This window comes from Schistocerca piceifrons, chromosome 2, assembly GCF_021461385.2.
Source record: "Schistocerca piceifrons isolate TAMUIC-IGC-003096 chromosome 2, iqSchPice1.1, whole genome shotgun sequence".
NCBI classification, from domain to species: Eukaryota; Metazoa; Arthropoda; class Insecta; order Orthoptera; family Acrididae; genus Schistocerca; species Schistocerca piceifrons.
In genome coordinates this window covers 447,001,211-447,026,697 of record NC_060139.1, presented here as the reverse complement: position 1 = coordinate 447,026,697, position 25,487 = coordinate 447,001,211, and the positions used below count along the sequence as shown (strand labels likewise).

General features: G+C 39.2%; 1 protein-coding gene across 4 annotated transcripts in view; it reads left to right on the top strand.

The window, feature by feature from the left end:
* Positions 1-25,487, top strand: part of LOC124776250 (transcription elongation factor B polypeptide 3) — a 162,401-nt gene that overhangs the window by 37,224 nt on the left and 99,690 nt on the right. For all 4 annotated transcript variants that reach the window (XM_047251119.1, XM_047251118.1, XM_047251117.1 and 1 more), the window contains 2 exons: positions 11,057-11,250; positions 25,281-25,471. In XM_047251119.1, coding sequence (XP_047107075.1) covers positions 11,057-11,250; positions 25,281-25,471 — 385 coding nt within the window. The remainder of the gene's footprint in view (positions 1-11,056; positions 11,251-25,280; positions 25,472-25,487) is intronic.

The window sequence follows — 25,487 nt, the reverse complement described above, 5'->3', positions numbered from 1 at the left end:
GAATTTTGTGTCCATGTACGACATCATAAGGTGATAACCCTGTTCTCGTATGAGTTTTCAAATTGTAGGTACTAACAGCAAAATCTAAATATAGATCCCAGCCTATATGCTGAGAATTCACATAATGGCTTAGCATCTTTGATACAGTTCTAAAAATTTTTTCTGTATGACCATTTGCTTCTGAGTGGAATGGACTCATGTGTAATTTCGCAACTTTCAGTAAGCAATGACTGCTTAATGAGATCAGACATGAAAATTGACCCTTGGTCTGTAATAATCATATAAGTATCCTGTGATTTACCATAGTTTGAGCTACTGTACTAACTTTCTTGATCCATTATTGCTACCATTACTAAATACCTTGAGAAGTGATGGATAATTGTTAATACACACCTGTTACCTGATTGACTATGGTAGTCTTTGTAATTGTATCTTTTGATGGCATAAATCAGCTTGTTGTTTACATGTAATACAGTTCTTAAGATACTGCTGAACATCAGCACATCTTGTTTTCCAGCAGAATCTTTCTGCTACTCTTCCATCTGTTGTTCTCTTACCCCCATGACATAATAATATATGATCATGTCCTTGCCATAATGCTTCTGTTCACAAAACTGCTGGAACTACAAAACATGGTCCACACTTGGTTGACCTACACAATATGCCATCTTGTACGACAAACTATGACTGTCTGTAATACACCTGATACGTTTTATCACCAGCTTGCACTTTCTGCAGAGCTTTGAGATCAAACCCAGAGACTTGCAATGCCCAAATCTTCGTACTAATTGTATCAGCATTTGTGTGTTTATGACCCGGTTTGTGGATTACATCTTAATGAAATTCATACAGTTTGCCGGCTGCTGTGGCTGAGCGATTCTAGGCGCTTCAGTCCGGAACAACGCTGCTGCTAAGGTCACAGGCTCGAATCCTGCCTTGGGCATGGATGTGTGTGATATCCTTAGATTAGTTAGGTTTAAGTAGTTCTAAGTCTAGGGGACTGATGACCCCAGATGTTAAGTCCCACAGTGCTTAGAGCCATTTGAACCTTTTGAAATTCACACAGTTTCAAACCCCACTTAGTTAGACAACTTGAAGGATCTTTTAGCTCCAGTAGCTATTTTAAAGGTGCACGATCAATAATCACTGTGAACTTATGTCCGTATGGATAACATCTGAAATAACATATCACACACATGACCACTAACTCCAGCATCTCGGGCCGGAATTCAACATCATGTGGGATGCAAACAGCAATCTGGAAGGGGTGGGGAAGGAGAAGGAGAAGGGATGGTAGTGTACGGGTGGGGAAAGAGATGAACACTCTCTTGTGGAGTGTGCAGAGACTGAACTCCAACAGGCACAGTGCCAGGAGGTTGTGGGGCAGAGAGGTGGGAAAAAAAAAAAAAAAAAAAAAAAAAAAAAAAAAAAAAAAAAAAAATTAGAAGAGCAAGGAAAGAGGGGGAAGGGGGGGGGGGGGAGGATGCATCAGCAGAGGGCTGCAAATAAACATGGTGGGAGACTAAAATGGGAAGCAGATGATAGGACGTATGGGGTGGAAACTGTTGGGTGGAGGGTGTGGGGACAGTATTTTACCGTAGATTGAGGCCAGGATAATAATGGGAGCAGAGAATGTGTCATAAGTTGCACCTCAGAAAAGCCAGTGGTGCAGGGAAGGATCCAGATGGCTTGGATAGTGAAGCAGCCATTGAAATCAAGTGTGTTATGTTCCGCTACATGTTGTGCCACAGGGTGGTCTCCTTTGGCCACAGTTTGGCGGGGACCTTTCATCCTGGTGGACATAGCTGGTTGGTAGTCATACCAATATAAAAAGCTGTGGAATGATTGCAGCAGAGCTGGTAAATGACATGGATGCTTTCACACGTGGCCCTGCCCCTGATAGGTTAGGACTGGAATAGCAAGTGCTCGGTGGGTGGATTGGGCAGGTTTGCACCTGGGTCTTCCACAGGGACATGATCCTTGTGGCAATGGGTTGGGTTTGGGAGTGAAACTGTAATGGATATTACTGCCACATGATTGAACTACATCACCTTATTTCCTCCTCTTCTGCAATTTGCATTGTATGCATGAAATACACACTTATGGTCATTCCCCAATCCTCCTTGGTTATCATGCATTCTGTTGGAATCATGCTGTCCCTCGGAGGACGTCTGGACACATAGGTGGTCAGTGAGTGGGTTCTCCTTTGTATCACATTGGAAGCAATAGGAGTGGTAGTGCAGATGACCTCAGCAATCACTATTTGCAAAATTTACATTCTGACTATCGAATTCCAACATCTTCCCCTCCCTTTTCTCCTAGTTGGGGCTTTCAATACTCATCACACTCTGTGATGCAGTACTTCTTTATCTGGTTGGGGCCTTCTACTTGCCCACCTTCTTACCGACCATGATCTTTGCCTCCTCAATGATGCTATTCTTACCCCCATTGATCTAATAACCTCTTCTTGTGGCTTCACTGCGTTGATCACTACATGACAGTCTTTGTGATAGGGACCACTTTCCAGTGATCCTGTTGCTTTGTTCGAACTACCAGATGGACCAACTACCACATTGGGTGCTTCAAGGAGCCAACTGACAATTGTGTGCCTTAGCTGTCATATCCCGACTGGAATATGGTTGCCAGCTTTATGGCTTAGCAGCACCTTAGCCTCCGAAATTGTGGAGTTTGTCTGGCAACTGTACCTTTGGGATTAGCCCTTTGGTGAAGCAGGTATATTACCTCTTCAGTAGCAACTCTTGGCCTTGTATGTGGGTGCCATTCAACAATTCCCTCATCATCCAGTGCGTCTCATTCTTTTTGCGTATGAGGTGTGTCAAACCTCCTGATACCCACTCTCAGGTGGGATTACCAGTTGAAATGCACCTCCCAGCCCTCTGCCAGGATCTCTGCATTTCCTCCCTGTACTGTGCTCCCATTATTATTATTATTATTATTACTTTTTTTTGTGCACCTGCACCCTCCTCACAGGTAGTCCGCCGCTTGTAGTCTTGCGGTAGCATTCTCACTTCCCGAGCACAGGGTCCCGGGTTCGATTCCCGATGGTGTCAGGGATTTTCACCTGCCCCCAGATGACTGGGTGTTGTGTGTTGTCATCATCATCATCATCATCATTCATCCTCATTACAATTTGAGGAAGACAACGGCAAACCACCTTGCCTAGTATTGTGGTGCGGGTCTACCACGTCGTTCCCCTACGCTCTGTCAAGTAGCATGGGACTTCATCATCATCCTCAAAGGTTGGTGCCCAGGCCACAAATTAGGACAGATCTGTTTTAAGGTACTAAAATCTGTCACCCCCTTGATCTTTCAGTATCTGTTACATTAAGTTCTTCAGGAGTTTCAAGGTGCTACCGTCCTTTACACTGATGGCTCTAAAACTGGATAAGATGGGCTATGCTTTTATTACCCTACCAGTCAGGAACACCATTCATTGCCAAGAATATGTAGTGCTTTTACAGTGGAGCTGATAGGCATTAATGGAGGCCTCCATTTCATTAAACAGGTCTCCCTTGACCATGTTTTAATATGTAGCAACTCAACGAATAATCTCCAGCCCATTGACTGATGTTACTCCTGTCAGCTTTCAATCTCTGCTATTGATGACCTTCTCGCCGAACTTAGTTGTACTGACTACTTGGTTGACTTTCTCTGATTACTAAGTCATGTGGTTATCCCAAGGAATGAATTGGTTGACCATTTGTCTAGAGGAGCGATTACTGACCCCCCCCCCCCTCCCCCACTGCCCCGTGCCCCATCCCCTGTCCCCCTCCCATTCCACTGATTTTACCGACATCAGATGTGGATTCCTGGTGCAAAATAAGACATTTGCTCACACGGAGGTGGAATGACATGTGGTTGGCTGTTACCCCCTCTAATAAACTCTGCATATCAAGAAGACTACTCCTGCCTGGTGCTTTTCTACTGTTTCTCTCAGAAGGAATTCACTATCCCATGTTGCCTCCACATTGGTTATACCAAGGACACACATAGTTTCATTTTATATAATGCACACCCTCACACTGTATTTGAGGAGGCTTACAGACAGTAGCTGATATCCTGGTGGAATGCCCCGTTCTTCTGGCCCTCCGTGCTAAACAAGGCCTTCTGAATTCCTTACTTCATATATTGACAGATGATTCATGGACCATTGAACTGGTTTCCATTTTCTCCATGAGATATATAAAGTTTTAAGTTACCTTTGGTGCGGGGATGAAGTGACTGGGCTTATTAGTGTCACCACCTGCCAAGTGGGTTTGGGGGGAACCTGACCCTACCTCCTTGACCAGATCACTCTTTCAACCCTCCCTTACTTTGTTTTAATTATTTTTAGATGCAGTTGCTCATATTTTATGCCCCTTGTTTTCATGGTCGAGGTAATATCCATTACAATTTTAGCCGTCTTACTTTTACTGTTCTGCATCTACAGAATAGAAGACATTCTTTGCTATCTAATTGTCTTTGCCTTTCATGGGGATGGTAGGTGTCTCATGGGGGTGGGGCTTTTTTTTGCCATTGGATGAGCCTGTGAGACTCCTCATCTACTCTGAACTACGTACCGGTCCGATCCTTATGCTTCTCCGTAAATTCTTTCTCCGCTGTGGCACCAGTATTGCCTTCAATGCCTTGGTATTACCTCTCCTTCATACTTTGATCTTTAGAGCATGTACTTTGCGGACGATACTAATTCTGGATGAACTATACCTTGATTTAGGAATTGATAACCTTGCTGTTTAGTTCCTCAACCCATCACGTGTACTGTTCACTGTATAAACGTTCTTAGGCATTGATATGTGTGGAAAGTCAATGTGTAGTAGAACTACGCTTCACCATTTAGACAGTGTGTTGCTGTTGCTGTGTAGGTTGTTGAACTACACATTCAGAAAGAAAATCAAACTTGGAAGAATAGCTTTTAAAGCAGTGTGCTAAAAATTCTGCTAAACACTACAATCATATGTTCAGCGTGTTGGACAGTGCTGAAAGTATTCTTTGACAACAGCAGAACCACTACTATCACAGAAGCTGTAAACATACACCATAAATGCATATTCCTCATTAGTGTAGATGTGCGGCATTTTACCAACACCTGTATAAACACTGTTAACCAATGTTCCTCTCTGAGACAATCTCAGTCCCCCACAGTACTTCACTCACAACCTACCATGGACAAGTGCGCGTTCAGTCAGTTCAATGGGAGAAAGACATCCCAAGCAAAGAAGTTGAAAGTAGTGACGTAGGTTGAGTTAGAAGAAACTGTCAAAGAGCGTGGGTGGGTAAGACACATACATGCATGCTACCAGCTCTAGAACAAGTGTACATTAAATGTTTTCTATCTCAGAAAACGTTCAGAATAAGCATATGTCCGTATGATATTTTGTGCTTCAATCCTGTCATATCCCTGAATATTGACCATTCCTCCAGGGACAATGTATGTGTTAATGGTATTAGTTTAATTTTAATGTTTAGTTTAGTTTTTGCTTCCTTTACACTCCATGAGGTCAATGAGAAATTGGTATGCATACAACAGCATGCATACCTAATATGTTCCAAATACCACACATAAAAATGAGATTTTCCAGTGCTCATACCTTTGGTTCTGTTGGTAATAAAAAGGTAGGGTCAAATGTTTTAAATAGCCCTTGGGTTAGGGACAATATGTATACCCAACAGAAGGATCATCTTACTGTCACTACCTTGTTGTATGGGGTCAAAGTATGAATATTGCACACTTCGTACTGATAAGGCAAATGGAGGAAATTGGTTGGTTCTTTTTTTTACATTTGATGTGGTCTACAGTGGGCTGTATGGGCCTTAAGGAGGCTCCATTAGTTCAAGGGTGGTTCCTCAGAAAACCCCCAAAAAAGGGCTTTTTTTTTACTGTATTTTCACCCTCACCAATGGGCCAAAACCCAGCTGAGGACTCCAAGATGGCTATGCACAGTAAATGGCTGAATTTTTTATGATATATTCCTTATATCCTGGTCTCAAAAAACGGTGAAAAATTTCTTGATATCTCTATCCATTCTGAAGATAAAGAGATTCAGAGTTACCGTCTTGTACACATAAAACACTCTCATAAAATCCAGTGCAAGGCAAAAACGTAGTTTATAGAGTGAAAGTGACTTAGCACAAATAAGTTTGCTGCAAAGTATCCCCATTATTATTTGGGAACCCCATGTTCTTGTACTGAAGCACATGCAGAATTTTTTTTCTTGTAAAATCCGGTCAGAGGTTTAAAATTAGGTTTGCATTATTTCAATTTTGCATAAGTAAACTGTCTAAATTTTACTAATCAATGCATTTCTTTTCATATGAGTGGCATGTCTCCTGCTGAGGGAGGGAACCAGTTTTTTGTTTTTTATAATGAAACATATAATGAGGAAAAATTTTGCTATTATATGTGTAAAATGCAAATGAACTATAGCAAGACCTGATTGAAAAGAAGGCAGTGCTTGTGTGGCACAAATAACCATTATTGATTTAACATGTACTGCTGGATAATGGCTTCTTGTATACTTTTTCATGTATTATGGTAATCAGCTACACACTTCCTTATTGTTCCTGAATGTTTCCTAATGTCATCTACACATCTTCCATTAGGTCACTTTCTTGGTCTTCTCTTATTTCTTGGAATCCAGCAAAAAGCTTGCCGATCTCTCAGCCATCCACTCAGCTTCCTACATGTCCTGTCCGCCTTTTCTCCCATTTCATTTTCGTCAATCAAAATTAAGTCGTAGACTGGAAGTCCATTCCCAGATGCGTATGCTAGTTTTCCCGTCTCTCCTACTAAGTACCAATATACATCTCTCAGTTGCTTGCCGAATAACTCTCAGTTATGAAGTTTTTACATTTAAAGCCCATTTCTCACAATTATAAGTCAAAACAGGCGATACACACTGTTTGCGTATTGTCTTCTCAGAAACATTAAATGCTCAGTTCAGGAAAACCTATTTAGCTCATTAAAACACACCAAAGCCATTTTTAGTCTTCTACTTATTTCTTTTGCAGTCCATCCTGTTGCTGCATTAAAACTGTTCTACATATAAAAGCTTATCAACGGGTTTTATGACTTTATTGTTAACTTGCAACACTTTCTTTTTGATATGTTCATTCTACATTATTTTAGTCTTATTATAATCTTTTTCAGGTCTGGTTTTTAACTTACTATATTAAGTTCTTCATTTTGTTATTTCAGATTATCTGTACTAGAGGAAAAATTAAGGAAAGTCTTTGTTTTGTTGTTTGAAATTTCTCAGTATTGCTACTAGTGCTGCTGAGAACAATTTTGGTGGTGTGCAATCTCCCTGTTACTCTGTTCTTTCAACTTTAAACCAATGAAAAATTGCTCCTATTTGAGCCCAAAAAATTAAAAGATGTTCCTTTTTATTTAAAATAATCTGAAAACTCAGTTACCAGCTGCCTCATTTTAGCTGGCTCAGCACCTTTAAAAATTTTCCAAAAAGTTTTGGCTGGCAAACATAGTCATGTGTTTTATGCTGAGAGAGAAGAAGGCTTTGGCAGTGGCAAAGAGATGGAAAAGTAATAAATTCTGGAAGATAGTAGAACTTGGTTTTGGTATATAATGAGCAAAGGATACAATGGCAGTGTGGAGAGAAAGTGATAGACACAGTGACACTGAAACACTACTAGGAAAGGACTGAAGGAGAAAGTGCCGGGGGGAGGGGGGATAAAGAGAAAGGAGAAGTGGGCAAGAGGCAGAGTGTATGACAGTGACAACAAGTAAGAGTGAGATATTGTTGGTGAAAAGAGACAGCAGCAATAGGAAGGAAGGAAAGATATATTAATAGTAAGCAAGAGGGAGACAGTGACAGTGAGAGAAGATTGTATTAGTCGGACAGAATGAAGGGGATTGTAGCTGTGTCACAGAAGACAATGATATGAGAGACACGAAGAGGTAATAACAATGAGTTGTGCTGGGCAACAGGGAGTGGGTGGATATTAGTGACTTGCAGCAGTAGACCAGGTGGTGTGAGTGAGCTACAGTTAGGGAATCGTGTGAAAGTTTGAGGTGAGTTGCATGTTAAAAAAAGCGTAAATATGTTCGCACCCAAAATTTTTGGGAAACGGTGCTGAGGTATGTAGAATGAGGCAGCTGGTGCCTGACTTTCCAAAGTCTCCTAAATAAAAAGGAACATATTTTAATTTTTTGTGAAAGAAGAATCTGACAGGGAGATTCCACACCGCTAAAACTGTTCTCAGCAGTACTAGTAGTAACACTGAGAAATTTCAACTAACAAAGCAAAGACTTTTCTTAGTTTTTCCCCTAGTACAAAGAATCTAAAATAATAAAATGAAGAACATAGTACAGCAAGTTAAAAACAGGACCAGAAAATAAACTATAATAAGACTAAAATAATTACAATGAACATATCAATTAAGAAAGTATTGCAAATTAACAATAAAGTCATAAAACCAGTTGATAAACTTTTGTATGTGGTACAGTCTTAACACAGCGAGAGGATGGGCAGCAAAAGAAGTAGGTAGAAGAGTAAAATGGCTTGGATGGGTTTTGGTAAACTAAATAGGGTTTTCAAAACTGAGCATTTAATGTTTCTAAGAAGAAAATATGTAAACAGCATGTATTGCCTGTTTTGACTAATAACTGTGAGTTATGGACTTTAACTGTAAAAACATTCATAACTGAGTGTTATACAGCAAGGAACAGAGAGATGAATGTTGGTAATGATATTGTGTACAACTTTGCTTCTGCCATTTCTTCCCCCAACATTTGAGGCTTTAATGAGACAAATTGGTTACACATGTATCATTCAAAGTATTTTCCATTCTCCCATCTTTCGGGCAGTGTATGAATCCCATGTTGAAAAAATTGTTCGTCTTTTGAAGCGGTCCACAAATCGATCCAATTTGTGACTTCTTCAACAGATTGGAAGTGTTGGTCAACCAGGCCATGCGCCATTGATCTAAACAGGTGATAGAGGGAGCAATGTCTGGAGAATACGGCGGGTGGGGTAGGACTTCGCATTTTAACGTTTCCAAGTATGTTTTGACCTCTTTTGCAACGTGTGGTCGAGCGTTGTCATGCTGCAAAATCACTTTATTGTGCCTCTTGCTGTATTTCGGCTGTTTGTCTTTAATAGTGCTCTGCTCAAACACATTAATTGTGTTTAATAATGAGCACCTGTTATTGTTTCACTTGGTTTTAACACCTCATAGTACACGACACCGAGCTAGTCCCACCAAATTTAGAGCATGATCTTGGAGCCATGAATATTCGGTTTGGCCTTTGATGTGGAAGCTTGGCTGGGATATCCCCATGATTTTTTGCATTTAGGGTTATTGTATTGAACCCATTTTTCATCCTGGTCACAATGCGATGCAGAAATCCCTTCCGTTTTTGCCTCTGAAGCTACTGTTCACAAACACCATTCAATGTCTCTTGGTTTCCGCTCACACGGTACCCAAGTTCCTTCTCTCTGAATCATGCCCATAGCCTTGAGACATTTTGAAATGGCTTGCTGTGTCACTCCCACTAATTGTGCTACTTCTTCTTGAGTTTGACGCAAGTCGTCACTCAGCAATGTCTCCAATTCTGCATCTTTGAAAACATTCTCTCTTCCACCACTATGCTGGTTTACGATGTTAAAATCACCGTTCTTTAAGCGTTGAAACCACTCACGACATGTTCTTTCACTAATAGCGTCCTTACCATACATACTTGAGAGCATTCGATGAGACTCAGCCACTGTTTTCTTCATATTGGAACAAAACAGTAACACCTCTCGCAAATGAGGAGAATTAGGTTTGTAAACTGACATTTTCAATCAAGAACAAGTTTATGATGCAGACACAAATCGACTAATGTTTGAATGAGGTCCAAGCTAACTGCCGGACGTCTGTGATCTGTTTCTTTCTACCACTACTTACCGTTGTCGCTATCTATCGGCAAACGGCGGAACCAAAATTGTCAACCTTGTAGCAGGAGAGACAGGAAAACTAATATATGCATCAGGGAGTGGACTTGAGTGGAAGATTTAATTTTGACTGATGAAGATGAAACGGAGGTGGACAGGATTTGTAGTAAGCTGAATGGATGGCCGAGAGACCAGGGAAGGTTTTTGCTGGATTCCAATAGATAAGAGAAGACCAAGAAAGTGACCTAATTGAAGATCTGTAAGTGATATTAGGAAACACTTGGGAACAGTATATAAGTTTGTAGCTGATTACCAAATTACATGAAAAAGTAGATACGAAGCCATTATCAAGCAGTGGGTGTTACATCAGTAACTATTATTTGTTGCAAGTAATCATTGCCTTCTTTTCAGAAGGATATTGTGTAAATATTTTGCTGTAGTTCATTTGTATTTCACACCCATCATGGCAAGTTCCTTTCATATTATATGTTTCATCATAAAAAACAAAATATTGGTGCCAAAAGCTACTTCCTCTTTCACTTCATGCAGTGAAAAACTGCTTTGAATTGTACACCATATGAAAAACTTCATATTCCAAGTTACTCTAATTCAAGGACTGTCATTGTAGCCTAGGACTAGGTGGTTGTTTATGCTATTTCTTTTTTGTAGTTGATCTGCTTGGTATGTTATGTTTATTATTGTCTGCAATAATCTTATTATATTCTGAATGTCTCTGTGCTATTTAGATGGGAAAATGGGCATTTTCAGAGTCTGAAAATATTGTGTAGTAAAGTATTTATCAGGAAGCATATTACGTTGAAGTTTGTCTTCTTTCTTATTTTATATTTGAGAGCAAACGAGAGAGAGCAGAGCAGAAATTTCTGGTAACTTTTAATTGTTTAGCTGACTGTAATGTCAGTCACACACGCTATATATGATTATTTAGTAGTTGAAGTGAGTGTATTGTGATATTACAATTAGATTTTTATTTATTTGTTTATTTTTACTGTAGTAAATTTTCGTAGGTGTGCCATTTGGAGCTCTTTGTCTGTTGAATGATGTTTTTCTCAGTTTAGCCACCTTCAAGAACAATATATTGTATACCTGTGTTCACACTTATAACGGTGTGATGATTTTTACAGGAGCAAGCTTTGCAGAAGCCCTAGGTATGGTTGACCCCATGATTAAGAAGAAGTCGACAAACTCTTCTGGATCTAGCTCAAATTCAAAAACAGCACGAAGCTCTAGCAGTAAGACATCTGCAGTAGTAGAGAAAAGCAGCTCTAAGAGCAAAGAAATGAAGCCACCCAAAGTTATTCCATCTGCCAAAGATGAGGTAATTTGAATGTAAATTTTTCTTTTTTCTTTTTTCTTTCCTGATGAAGCAACCGTTGGTTGCGAAAGCTAGAATTTTGTGTGTATGTTTGTGTTTGTTTGTGTGTCTATCGATGTGCGAGTGCTTTCGTTTGGTAAGTCACATCATCTTTGTTTTTAGATATATTTTTCCCACGTGGAATGTTTCCCTCTATTATATTCATATTTTTATTGTATTAGTGATTTAATGCTGTGTGGACCATAAAGTTAAGTGAAGTAGTGGCTTTCATATTCATTGGATGTCACTGTTTAAATAAGTGTTTACAGTGCAATTGCATAAGTAGTTCAGGTGTGTTCAGATGAAGCTGCGACTTGGATTTTACATGCCAGTGCTGGACTTTACTGTGTGGCTGTGGACTTTACTGTGTATAATAATAATAATAATAATAATAATAATAATAATAATAATATTAATAACAGTAGTGTCATGCGGGCAAGTTTTTATGAAATATAAAAGATGAAATGATTGCTTTCATCTCTATTTGTGTCGATGAAAGTTCATACATAATGAAGTTGAGCAAAAGAGTATGGCTAAGATATAATAAAGCAACAGAAGACGCATATTTAGATTATTAGGAAAAAAAAACTTCCTTTAGTAGGTGTGGTTGGAGAAACAAATGGAGTTGAAATTTAGTAAAATAGTAGTCGTTTTTAGATGAGGTGAAAGTGTATTGCTCGGAATATATGTTCAGCATGAGAGCCATTGAGCAGTAATGATGATTATTTATAGCTGTGGCAGTTTGAGATTCACAAAAAAATTAAATCCTTGTATACAAATTATGAAAAACATTGTAAGAGAGCAACTAATAAGTTTTTACTTGGATTATGGTTCATTACTCATTCCTTTAAATATTAAATGGTGCTACTATTTAGCTGTAGATGTTCCATCCTTTGTCTAATTGCATTCCGCTTAATAGTTTTTGTGCAAAGGGTTTCTTCTCTCAATTGATTTTTGTAACATTTCATCACACTTAAGGGCACAGGAGACCCCTTATTATAATATATCTTGCACATTATGATAACTCAGAATGACAAAGTGAGTCAGCACAGGTCTAATTCCATTTGTTAGAATGATAAATAATAGCTTGGAATATGTATTGATGTCTTCTTAGGTAATATTTCCCACCAGTTTAATTATTTCTGCATCAGTTACTAGTGGTAGAAACAGAAAATACAAAATAAAGCTGATATTGAACACAAGAAGATACCATTCTTTCACTTACTATAATTTAGAATAAATTAGTTTACATTTACACTGTAGTTGGTGAAGGTGGATTGGTATAGATCTGGCAAGCTGGCATTAAATGGGTTAGGAAGGAATCTACGCAGCTGGTATGGAAAGGATCAGATTAGATGAGTAAAAATACACATTTTGATGTATAAAAAAAAATTTTTTTAGATGTCCAGGACAATGTCAAAACAAGCTGTGTTCTACTTGAGGAGTCTTTGGAATATGTATGAGAAGTTTCCACAATGAGAAGTTTCTTAGGGTCACTTTCCTAGTAGTTGATGGTTGCTTTTTGAGCATCAGTAATTTCCACTTCAAAGGCTTCTTCAGTTTTTATGAAAATAGTCGTCAGTGTCAAACTGGATTAGTGTTTAGTTAATGTGAGATTTATCACTAAATTTTTTGGTAGAAACTGACTGACGAGCTACGAGGTGTGCACTGGAGCATCATCGAGCTGTGAAACCGCTCTTGCTTTGCTAAAGGTTGGTTAGCATCCATTTGACTCTTTTGAGGTGGTCTTTTTAGTACTTGCCAATAATGGACTATCCTTACAGCATAATTTTTCTGTAAATTTTTGTATGACAGGCAAAGAATGCCATGATCATGATGTCTTGGTTGATTTTACAGCACTCACCTTTGTTGACTTTTATTTGTGCAGAATTTGTTCACTGGTTTTGTGTTTTGTGGATGGATTGGACACAAAGCACTATGTTTCATAAACAGTGATGTTACCCTTTAGCAACATGGATTATCCTCTTTCACACAGTGAAATTTACATATGTATTAAGCCACAGTTTTTTATGTTCATGCGAGAGGGATGCAGTACATATTTTTCACACAATTTTCACTTCCTCAGAAGTGTCATACAAAATAGTGTCAACAGTTTTGCTGGTCCTCAGCTCCCATTCTACCATTTCACTTGTCAGATATTGGCTCTGCACAAAAAGATCCTGCAGCACTTGATTGCCCACACTACTATTGAAGTGTTATCAATTTCTTTGGTCTCCATCCAACAACTTTCATCCCTCGTAAATAGGTATTGCATGTGTCCTCTGTATAACTTCACATTTTCGATCTGGTGTTTGCACACTGGAAGTAATTCTCTATTGGCTGATCAGTTCTCTGACTGTGACAGACGTGACATCCAGCAATAGCAAGTGTCCTTTACCTCTCTCAACAAACTCAGACTCCAGAAAAGATAAGTGGTATTCTGCAAGACCTCCATTATCTAGTACTTACAAGCACTTATCTATGCTACTCAAGACAAGATGACATTTACCAAAAACCTCGAAGAATTTGTGACTGATTAGCTTTGTTTGTATTTGACATGATAAGCTAATAAATATTCTGATGAACATCAGCTATGTGTCTTTTTGATACATACAGTATTAAAATATGTAATATATAAAGGGGAAATGATGTCAACAAAAATCTCAAATTTCTGTGCTGATTTACCTCAGATTTTTACATGATATTCTAATTTTTTTAAGTATATATAGGATGAATTACCTAAAACTTGAACCACAAATATTGTGTATGGAAAGTGCTATTGACGTATAGTTTTCACAGACTGCATTTGTAGTCAGGGACTTGTATTGTTAGCCAATAAACAGATTGTAATAATACTTAGATGGTATATTTTTTTGTGCAGACATACTTTTTTTTTTTAAATGGACCAATGTCTTCTGACATTAACTAACTAAAAGTAGGCTAAATTAGTGTTGCAGGATTCTAGTGTGAGTTGTTTAGAAGATATTGTATTTTAAAAAGTACCCATATTGACACCTGTATGATACCAGTGGTAGCACAAGCTAAAGAACAGCATATGTGCATACACTAGTTTTGTGGACCCTGACCGCTAACAAGACGGTTGACCATCTTAGGTTGTGTTCAAAATGACCACGCTTCCAGTCTGGTGTGGAACGACTGCTGCACACATGTTAGCATTTCAGTGATGTCCAAGCACGCTGCAATAATACATTATTGCATATTATCAGGTATAGTTGTTATGTGCTTGTAGACATCATCTTTCAGCTTTTCCCACAGACAAAAGTCCACAGGTGTCAAATATGGGGAATGGGACAGCCATGGTACAGGTCCTCTGTGTCCAATCCAACAGTTTGGAAACAGAAGGAAATTTTCACTCTGCAGCGGAGTGTGTGCAGATAAGAAACTTCCTGCCAGATTAAAACTTTGTGACAGACCGAGACTCAAACTCGGGACCTTTTGCAGGCAAGTGCTGTACCGTCTGAGCTACCCAAGCATGGCTCACGCCTGTCCTCACAGCTTCACTTCTGCCAGTACCTTGTCTCCTACCTTTCAAACTTCACAGACGCTCTCCTGCGAACCTTGCAGAAATTGCATCCCTGGAAGAAAGGCTATCACAGAGACATGGCTTAGCCACAGCCTGCGGGATGTTTCCAGAAGGAGTGTGGAGTGTGGGCTGGTATGAAACTTCCTGGTGGATTAAAACTGTGTTCTGGACTGAGACTCGAACTCGGTACCTTTGTCTTTTAAGGGCAAGTTTGGAAACTGTTCATGTAGTACTTCGTGCACTATGAGCTGGAGAGCCATGCTATTGGTACCATAGGTTCTTCCTAGTCTGCAAATGAATGTCTTATAGCATCCATAGAAGATGGTCTGCTAGGAGACTTCGATACTTGTGTGTTCTATGTTCAGTCTATGAAAAATGGGCCTGTGAGCTGATGGTTCATTATCCCACACTACATGTTTACACTCCATTGATGCTGGTGTTCCACCTGATGAAGCCAACATAAACTGTCAACAGACCAGTAGTGCACATTTTGGCAGTTTACCTGGCCATGATTGGTAAATGTGGCTTCATCACTAAGCAAGATACATGGTACTTCTGGATTATCCTATCCTTATACAGAAGTTAATATAATTTCCATAATCATTTCCATATAGCTCTTGATGGAGAGAGATGTGATAGGTATGGATCTATGTCGATGGAGAATACATAGAACACTTGCCTGAATCATGCCAGTTCCTCAAGTGATTGCGTGGGAGCATACATGCGGATCAATTGTAAAAGCAGCAAGAACATTAATTTTCTCCACTTCTGTTGTCACTTGTTTCCTTCTGTTATGTTGTCTAAGGCTACACTACCACTTCCGCATAACTGGTTGAAGAGGTTGAGAAATAATTACTGAAATGATTGACATCTGTGTGAATATCTTGCCACATACCGTATACAAGAATGACCCGCATTCTTTCTACACCCTCCATACACCATGAACATGTCGGCTTTTTACGCATCGGTAAATCCAATCATCCCCCCACAATCTACTGCTTGGACTGTCTCACATTAACTGACTAGTAAGTCGGAGTGCACTCAAGGAAGACACAAGCACACTTTTAGCAAACATAACATCATACCTAGCAACTATGCGGGTTGAATGGCACTAACAAGTATCGGTGTGGAAACTTTTCAAAATATATCATAACCTTACGACTTATCTTAGAAGAAAGATTAAGAAAAGGCAAACCTACGTTTCTAGCATTTGTAGACTTAGAGAAAGCTTTTGACAACGTTAACTGGAATACTCTCTTTCAAATTCTGAAGGTGGCAGGGGTAAAATACAGGGAGCGAAAGGCTATTTACAATTTGTACAGAAACCAGATGGCAGTTATAAGAGTCGAGGGGCATGAAAGGGAAGCAGTGGTTGGGAAAGGAGTGAGACAGGGTTGTAGCCTCTCCCCGATGTTATTCAATCTGTATATTGAGCAAGCAGTGAAGGAAACAAAAGAAAAATTCGGAGTAGGTATTAAAATTCATGGAGAAGAAGTAAAAACTTTGAGGTTCGCCGATGACATTGTAATTCTGTCAGAGACAGCAAAGGACTTGGAAGAGCAGTTGAACGGAATGGACAGTGTCTTGAAAGGAGGATATAAGATGAACATCAACAAAAGCAAAACGAGGATAATGGAATGTAGTCAAATTAAATCGGGTGATGCTGAGGGGATTAGATTAGGAAATGAGACACTTAAAGTAGTAAAGGAGTTTTGCTATTTAGGGAGTAAAATAACTGATGATGGTCGAAGCAGAGAGGATATAAAATGTAGACTGGCAATGGCAAGGAAATCGTTTCTGAAGAAGAGAAATTTGTTAACATCGAGTATAGATTTAAGTGTCAGGAAGTCGTTTCTAAAAGTATTTGTATGGAGTGTAGCCATGTATGGAAGTGAAACATGGACGATAACCAGTTTGGACAAGAAGAGAATAGAAGCTTTCAAAATGTGGTGCTACAGAAGAATGCTGAAGATAAGGTGGGTAGATCACGTAACTAATGAGGAGGTATTGAATAGGATTGGGGAGAAGAGAAGTTTGTGGCACAACTTGACTAGAAGAAGGGATCGGTTGGTAGGACATGTTTTGAGGCATCAAGGGATCACAAATTTAGCATTGGAGGGCAGCGTGGAGGGTAAAAATCGTAGAGGGAGACCAAGAGATGAATACACTAAGCAGATTCAGAAGGATGTAGGTTGCAGTAGGTACTGGGAGATGAAGAAGCTTGCACAGGATAGAGTAGCATGGAGAGCTGCATCAAACCAGTCTCAGGACTGAAGACCACAACAACAACAACATCATCTTGTAAACAACTTACACTAGAATTCGCCAAACAATGCCACAGACATTCTAATTTAACCTGCTTTTAGTTTGTTAGTGTCAGTAGGCACTGTTTCATATAAAAAGTGTATGTTTGCACAAAAAATACATTTTCCAAGTATTATTACAATCTGTTTATTGGCTAACAATATGAGCGCCTGACTACCATTCCATTCTGTGAAAACCACAAATCAATAGCATTTTCCATTTCTGCAATTTTTAGGAGATTCACTCTGCTAACTATGTTTTCATATATTTGAATATAATATACAAACATCTAAAGTTCTTGACTGGTTTACTTCAAATTTTTACATGTTACTCTAATAACTGTTTAGACTGAGATAGGCTACATATTTTTAATATATCTATGGTATATTTATACAGATATATAAAGGGGAAACATTGTTAGCAAAAATATTGAATATACATGATACTCTAATAAACATTTGGACAGACATAAGCTATAACTTTTTTAAAATATATATTACATATAACAGGTAAAAATTGTGAAAAGTTCTTAATCAATATACTTCAAACTTTCCCGCAACACTGTAATAAATATTCAGGGAAATATAGGCTATACATTTTGCTAAACAACAGTGTGCATGTTTTCTGTTAAAACCAATTGCGAGAAAAAAATGCTTCACTGTGCTGAGAAGTGAAAATATGCAGTTCTGTTTTCTTTCTCACAGCCAATTTTAACTACAATACCAAGGCAGTGAAACCATTAGACTGACTGTTTTTCTCAAATATAATCTTTCTTCTCATATGTAATTTTCAACAAAAATGTATGCATAACAATGTGCTGTTTTGCTTTCTTCCTCACAGTCAGTTTTAATAGGAAGCAGTTAAGTAGTATTTATGACATATGATTAGAAAACTACTACGGAATGTAAATCGTCCAAAACTTTGTAGTCCTGCCTATTCACAGATTAAAACTGCGAAATCTCTCATTGAAACTTCTATGCTCACATGTACAGCAGCTGGATATCTCTCTCTCATGCCCTATATACCAATAATCCGAGCCGGTTTACCCACTCACTTAAGCGACTTCAGTTCCCAATCAGAGTTTCATTTGCTATACCATTAAACAAGGCTCAAGGTCAGAGAGTGGGGGGAAGAGGAGGTGTACAAAGGGGCGGGGTGGGGGGAAGAAATGGACATAAAGAGGGGAAGTAGGAGATGGGCAAAGAGAGATGGGGAAGAGGAGGAGGATGATAGGGACAGGGGGAGATAAGAGAATGAGATTACAACATACATCCAATTCCTATACATATTTAACAGTTGTGAAGCATTGCTGGGTTTGTTAGTATTGGTATATGCACTATGAAAAAAAATCGATCTATGTACTTTGTAGGTAGACTGTATATTACTCAACATTATGAGAGCAGGAAAATGAACTTTATAAAATATACCACAAGTGTACTGATGTGCTTGCAGTAGAATTTTATTTAAAACATAGAATTTCCTAGAAATCTAATTCTTTGAACAGACCTCGTATGCTGTCCTGTTTTCTTCCACAAGTTGAAATCTGGCAACAGCATGTTCCACAACAGATGGGAGTGTCTCAGGGGTAATGTTCAGAATGCATTGTGCACAGCTGATAATTCTAGAATTTTCAAAATGCCTATACAGCAGCTACTTTGTTGGCTTTGCAATGTGTGGAGGCACCATCTTACATAAAAAAAGACGCCACCCACACATCCATGCTCTTGAAGGGTTGGAATTACATTGGTACACAAAAGACTCTAATAGTGTTTATGGCAGTGATGGTACAGGTAACAGGACGTGCAGGATCCATCTCCTCAAAAAATATGGCACTATGATAAACGATGTTGTCAGATGGCACCACACAGTTACCTTTGCAGAACAAAGCTGTACTGGTTGATGTGCAATGGGATTTTCCTTTGCTTGTATTCTGCAATTCAGTGTATTGACATGTCCTTGGAGTTGGAAATGAGCTTCGCCTGTCCCACAGACCATTTCATTGTCCACTTGCATGTGAGCCAGAAATTCTAGAGCAAATTCTTGTCTTACTGGAACCATGGACCTTGCCGCTGGTGGGGTGGCTTGCGTGCTTCAGCGATACAGATAGCCGTACCCTAGGTGCAACCACAACGGAGGGGTATCTGTTGAGAGGCCAGACAAACGTGTGGTTCCTGAAGAGGGGCAGCAGCCTTTTCAGTAGTTGCAGGGGCAACAGTCTGGATGATTGACTGATCTGGTCTTGTAACACTCACCAAAACAGCCTTGCTGTGCTGATACTGTGAACGGTTGAAAGCAAGGGGCAACTACAGCCGTAATTTTTCCCGAGGGCATGCAGCTTTACTGTATGCTTAATGATGATGGCGTCCTCTTGGGTAAAATATTCTGGAGCTATAATAGCCCCTTTTCAGATATCCGGGCGGGGACTACTCAAGAGGATGTCGTTATCAGGAGAAAGAAAACTGGCGTTCTACGGATCGGAGCGTGGAATGTCAGATCCCTTAATCGGGCAGGTAGGTTAGAAAATTTAAAAAGGGAAATGGATAGGTTAAAGTTAGATATAGTGGGAATTAGTGAAGTTCGGTTGCAGGAGGAACAAGACTTTTGGTCAAGTGAATACAGGGTTATAAATACAAAGTCAAATAGGGGTAATGCAGGAGTAGGTTTAATAATGAATAAAAAAATAGGAATGCAGGTAAGCTACTACAAACAGCATAGTGAACGCATTATTGTGGCCAAGATAGACACGAAGCCCATGCCTACTACAGTAGTACAAGTTTATATGCCAACTAGTTCTGCAGATGACGAAAAAATCGAAGAAATGTATGATGAAATAAAAGAAATTATTCAGATAGTGAAGGGAGATGAAAATTTAATAGTCATGGGTGACTGGAATTCGGTAGTATGAAAAGGGAGAGAAGGAAAAGTAGTAGGTGAATATGGATTGGGGATAAGAAATGAAAGAGGAAGCTGCCTGATAGAATTTTGCACAGAGCATAACTTAATCATAGCTAACACTTGGTTCAAGAATCATAAAAGAAGGCTGTATACATAGAAGAAGCCTGGAGATACTGACAGGTTTCAGATAGATTATATAATGGTAAGACAGAGATTTAGGAACCAGGTTTTAAATTGTAAGACATTTCCAGGGGCAGATGTGGACTCTGACCACAATCTATTGGTTATGAACTGTAGATTAAAACTGAAGAAACTGCAAAAAGGTGGGAATTTAAGGAGATGGGACCTGAATAAACTGACTAAACCAGAGGTTGTACAGAGTTTCAGGGAGAGCATAAGGGAACAATTGACAGGAATGGGGGAAAGAAATACAGTAGAAGAAGAATGGGTAGCTTTGAGGGATGAAGTAGTGAAGGCAGCAGGGGATCAAGTAGGCAAAAATACGAGGGCTAGTAGAAATCCTTGGGTAACAGAAGAAATATTGAATTTAATTGATGAAAGGAGAAAATCTCAAAAATGAGATCGACAGGAAGTGCAAAATGGCCAAGCAGGGATGGCAAGGGGACAAATGTAAGGATGTAGAGGCTTATCTCACTAGGGGTAAGATAGATACTGCCTACAGGAAAATTAAAGAGACCTTTGGAGAAAAGAGAACCACTTGTATGAATATCAAGAGCACAAGCGGAAACCCAGTTCTAAGCAAAGAAGTGAAAGCAGAAAGGTGGAAGGAGTATATAGAGGGTCTATACAAGGGCGATGTACTTGAGGACAATATTTTGGGAATGGAAGAGGAGGTAGATGAAGATGAAATGGGAGATATGATATTGCATGAAGAGTTTGACAGAGCACTGAAAGACCTGAGTCGAAACAAGGCCCCGGGAGTAGATAACATTCTATTAGAACTACTGACAGCCTTGGGAGAGCCAGTCCTGACAAAACTCTACCATCTGGTGAGCAAGATGTATGAGACAGGCGAAATACCCTCAGACTTCAAGAAGAATATAATAATTCCAATGCCAAAGAAAGCAGGTGTTGCCAGATGTGAAAATTACCAAACTATCAGTTTAGTAAGTCACAGTTGCAAAATACTAACACGAATTCTTTACAGACGAATGGAAAAACTAGTAGAAGCCGACCTTGGGGAAGATCAGTTTGGATTCCGTAGAAATATTGGAACACGTGAGTCAATACTGACCCTACGACTTATCTTAGAAGAGAGATTAAGGAAAGGCAAAAGTACGTTTCTAGCATTTGTAGACTTAGAGAAAGCTTTTGACAATGTTGACTGGAATACTCTCTTTCAAATTCTGAAGGTGGCAGGGGTAAAATACAGGGAGCGAAAGGCTATTTACAATTTGTACAGAAACCAAATGGCAGTTGAGTCGAGTGGCATGAAAGGGAAGCAGTGGTTGGAAAGGGAGTGAGACAGGGTTGTAGCCTCTCCCTGATGTTATTCAATCTGTATGAGCAAGCAGTGAAGGAAACAAAAGAAAAATTCGGAGTAGATATCAAAATCCATAGAGAAGAAATAAAAACCTTGAGGTTCGCCGATGACATTGTAATTCTGTCAGAGACAGCGAAGGACTTGGAAGAGCAGTTGAACGGAATGGATAGTGTCTTGAAAGGAGGATATAAGATGAACATCAACAAAAGCAAAACGAGGATAATGGAATGCAGTCGAATTAAGTGGGGAGATGCAGAGGGTATTAGATTAGGAAATGAGACACTTAAAGTAGTAAAGGAGTTTTGCTATTTGGGGAGCAAAATAACTGATGATGGTCGAAGTAGAGAGGATATAAAATGTAGACTGCCAATGGCAAGGAAAGCGTTTCTGAAGAAGAGAAATTTGTTAACATCGAGTATAGATTTAAGTGTCAGGAAGTCGTTTCTGAAAGTATTTGTATGGTGTGTAGCTATGTATGGAAGTGAAACATGGACGATAAATAGTTTCAACAGGAAGAGAATAGAAGCTTTCGAAATGTGGTGCTACAGAAGAATGCTGAAGATTAGATGGGTAGATCACATAACTAATGAGGAGGTATTGAATAGGATTGGGGAGAAGAGAAGTTTGTGGCACAACTCGACTAGAAGAAGGGATTGGTTGGTAGGACATGTTCTGAGGCATCAAGGGATCACCAATTTAGTACTGGAGGGCAGCGTGGAGGGTAAAAATGGTAGAGGGAGACCAAGAGATGAATACACCATGCAGATTCAGAAGGATGTAGGTTGCAGTAGGTACTGGGAGATGAAGAAGCTTGCACAGGATAGAGTAGCATGGAGAGCTGCATCAAACCAGTCTCAGGACTGAGGACCACAACAACAACAACAATGGAAGGTTAGGATGAAGCAACTCCTGAACATTGGTAATTTTGAATGGATAACAATACCGAAAGTTTCCTAGAATTTTATGCACCATGCTCACAGTCGTGTACAACAATTGCACAATGCTCTGTGCATTGCATATTTGCACAGCATCACTCGAGTTGTCCTCCAGTTCTGTGGTGACATGTTTTGCTGACATCAGATCAGTTGTTTTACTCTCTCTGCCACAGTGCATCTCAAAAGAAAACCTGTCTTTTCAAATTTCGTAACCATTTTCTCCAGATCCTTGGCAGACATCAGACCAATGCCCTTTTTTTTCATACTCTTGAATGTCCGGAACTATTGCAGAGCTATTGGCACACAGCCACTGTTCTTGTAAAAGAGCATTACCAGCAGTGTGCAATTCTACATTGAGGCAGTCATGCCAAGTATCTCAGACTCAACCTGAAAAACAGCCTTGGTACCTGTGTTTTTTATTTTGCATATTCTAGTAGAAAAAAATTTTGTTAATTTTTTTGTTTCCATAATGTTTTTCCCCTTCTTCAATAATATTCCATTCAGATGTGAAGTCTCTCGGAACAGTGGTTCGGTGTTTACAACATTTGGAAACTGGAACTTTAATTATAATCACCCAGTATTAGTTGTATAGTGAATGTGTAGCAAACCAATGGAGGCAGTGACAAGAGTACACTGCATCATGCAGCTCTAGAATTCAATAATTTACACGTGGAATATTCAAGTTCAGAAACCATGTAAAAAATAATGTTACAGTATTCAGAATTCTTTTGGAGTAACTCCTAGTTCATGTTGACAGTTAAAATTCTGCATAAATATTTTCAGTAAAATTAACCAACAGTGGGGAAAAAAAATCAAAACTGGTTTCTACATGACCATTATCTTGTGAGAATAGATCAAGGTTTAATATGCTTTCAGGATCTGATTTCTATTTCCATTGAACATATTTTGGATGTCTGTGCTTCTCAGGTTATGCTTTTTTTTTTTAAAAAAAAGAAAACAGATTTATTTATTTATTTATGTATCGTACGAGAACAGGAGAAATGTGTTTCTACACAGGTACATGCAATTTCAAGTTCATGACAGGTTCATAGCTCTAAGTAAGTCCAGGCTTGAGATCCAGTAAGGAGCTCTTACAGACAACTCATGAAGGTTCCCTGTTGTATCTTTGAATGCTCTTAGGGAACATTCAAGTATTATACAAAGTACTGTTTGCTGCTCCTCGCCAGTCACATTCAGAAGAGGAGTGCCATCGTCACTGGTGCAGCAGTGCTCTATGTGTGTCCTGATCAGTTTTTATCTGATTCAGTATGCACTTTTGCCACCTGGGTAGATGAAACATACTGGTCACTCCCAGGGAGTTTTCATAAGTTGGTGATGGCTTCAGGGAAGATTGCTCCTGCCATTGATCATCCCAGGCTTCTTGCATGTTGGAGTTACTGTCCTGCAGGCTGTTTGTTGTGCACCACGATGGTTATCCATACCTCAGTCATTGGGGTTCTAATGATGAAATTTCTGAATGAATTGGTAATTGTGGGTCATTTAATATTCTTGTCCATATGTTCAACAGTGATTGTGGTAATCTTATGCATGGTGGTGGAATGTTTCTAAGGAGCAGTAGCAAGTGCTTGTTTGTGGGTCGAATACACCCTGTGATGAGAGAGATTGATTTATTGATTGATTGAGATGTGTGTCAATTATTTTAGTGTGAGCACTGTTTAGCCAGGTGGAACAGCATTCTACGACTGAGTATGAAAGAGCAAAAGCTGATGTTCTGAGGACTGTTGCAGTGGCAACCCAAATAGTTCCTGTTAACTTCTGGAGCATATTGTTTTGAGTTTTGATCTTCGTTACCACATTCTGGAGATAGATCTTACATGTCAAAGACCTGTCTAGGGTCACACCTAAGTATTTTGGAGAAAAACAGATCTTATTCATTCAAACAGTCACTTGAGCTTAATAATGTCTTTTTTTTAAAGGCAGTTTTACAACAGGTTTGCAAAATCCACTTAGATTGCACCTACTTTTGAATTAGCAGCACAGTATTACTAGAAACTCGCCTCGGAGATATTGCCTGACTTTTACGTTGCTTGTATGAGTAGTAGTCATAAAGTTTAAATTTTTGCTTTGAAAAATCAAACAGCGATCATGAAACTTAATGGTGTTATAAACTTATTGGTGTTATTCCTTCTCTTCATATTCATCCTTCAATGGAACACATTTTTTCCCAATGACGGGTTGCTTAGTGGAGACATTTATTGTAGAACCCTGCATTTTGCCTCTGCAGGAAATGTTCCACCTCAAAAATCACAACCTCATTCTGCCCATGTTCTTCACACAATGGTTTTTCATCCAAAGAAAGAGGATGAAGTTGCTGGGTACTATGAGAGGCGAATAGCAGCCTGTATCACTGTGTCCTGTGCTAAATGAGCTGGGTCATTGTGGTGGAGCAAATCACCCTCTTGGACAGCTTCCTATGTGGCATGGTCCTAACAGCCTTTCCAGTTGTTCCTGCAGAGTGATGTATTTTTCTGTTTATGGTGCAAATTATTCACTCTAACAGCAGAATGAAAGGAACAAAAGAAAAACTAGCATGGCAGTAACTATCCAAATTCACTATTTTGAATTTGTCACCCAAGGATTTATAGGTATCTATTCTTGTGTAATATGTGGACACTACATTTCATTTGTCTGCCTAAACGTTGTTATAGTTCTGTGTACCAACACATACTTTTGAAAAGAAAAACGGGAAATTTCAATTGTAGTTGCAGAAAGTAATTAATGTGATGATGAACATGCCAGAACACGCATATAACTGTGGAAAAATTTGTGATCTTTTCTACCTTTCTTACAGCCAGTGCCACTCCTTTCATCATCAGTGAAGCTGGAGCCGCTCAAGGTGGATTTGGATGCAACTCTACCAGAAATTAGTCCAAACTATAGGCCATTGCCTCATCCAACTCTTGATGCAATGCCACATAAAAAAATAAAAGTCTTGTCAGAAGAAGAAGAACTTGCTCAATTAATGTCCCAAAAGAACCAGAGGTATTGCTTTCAGTTT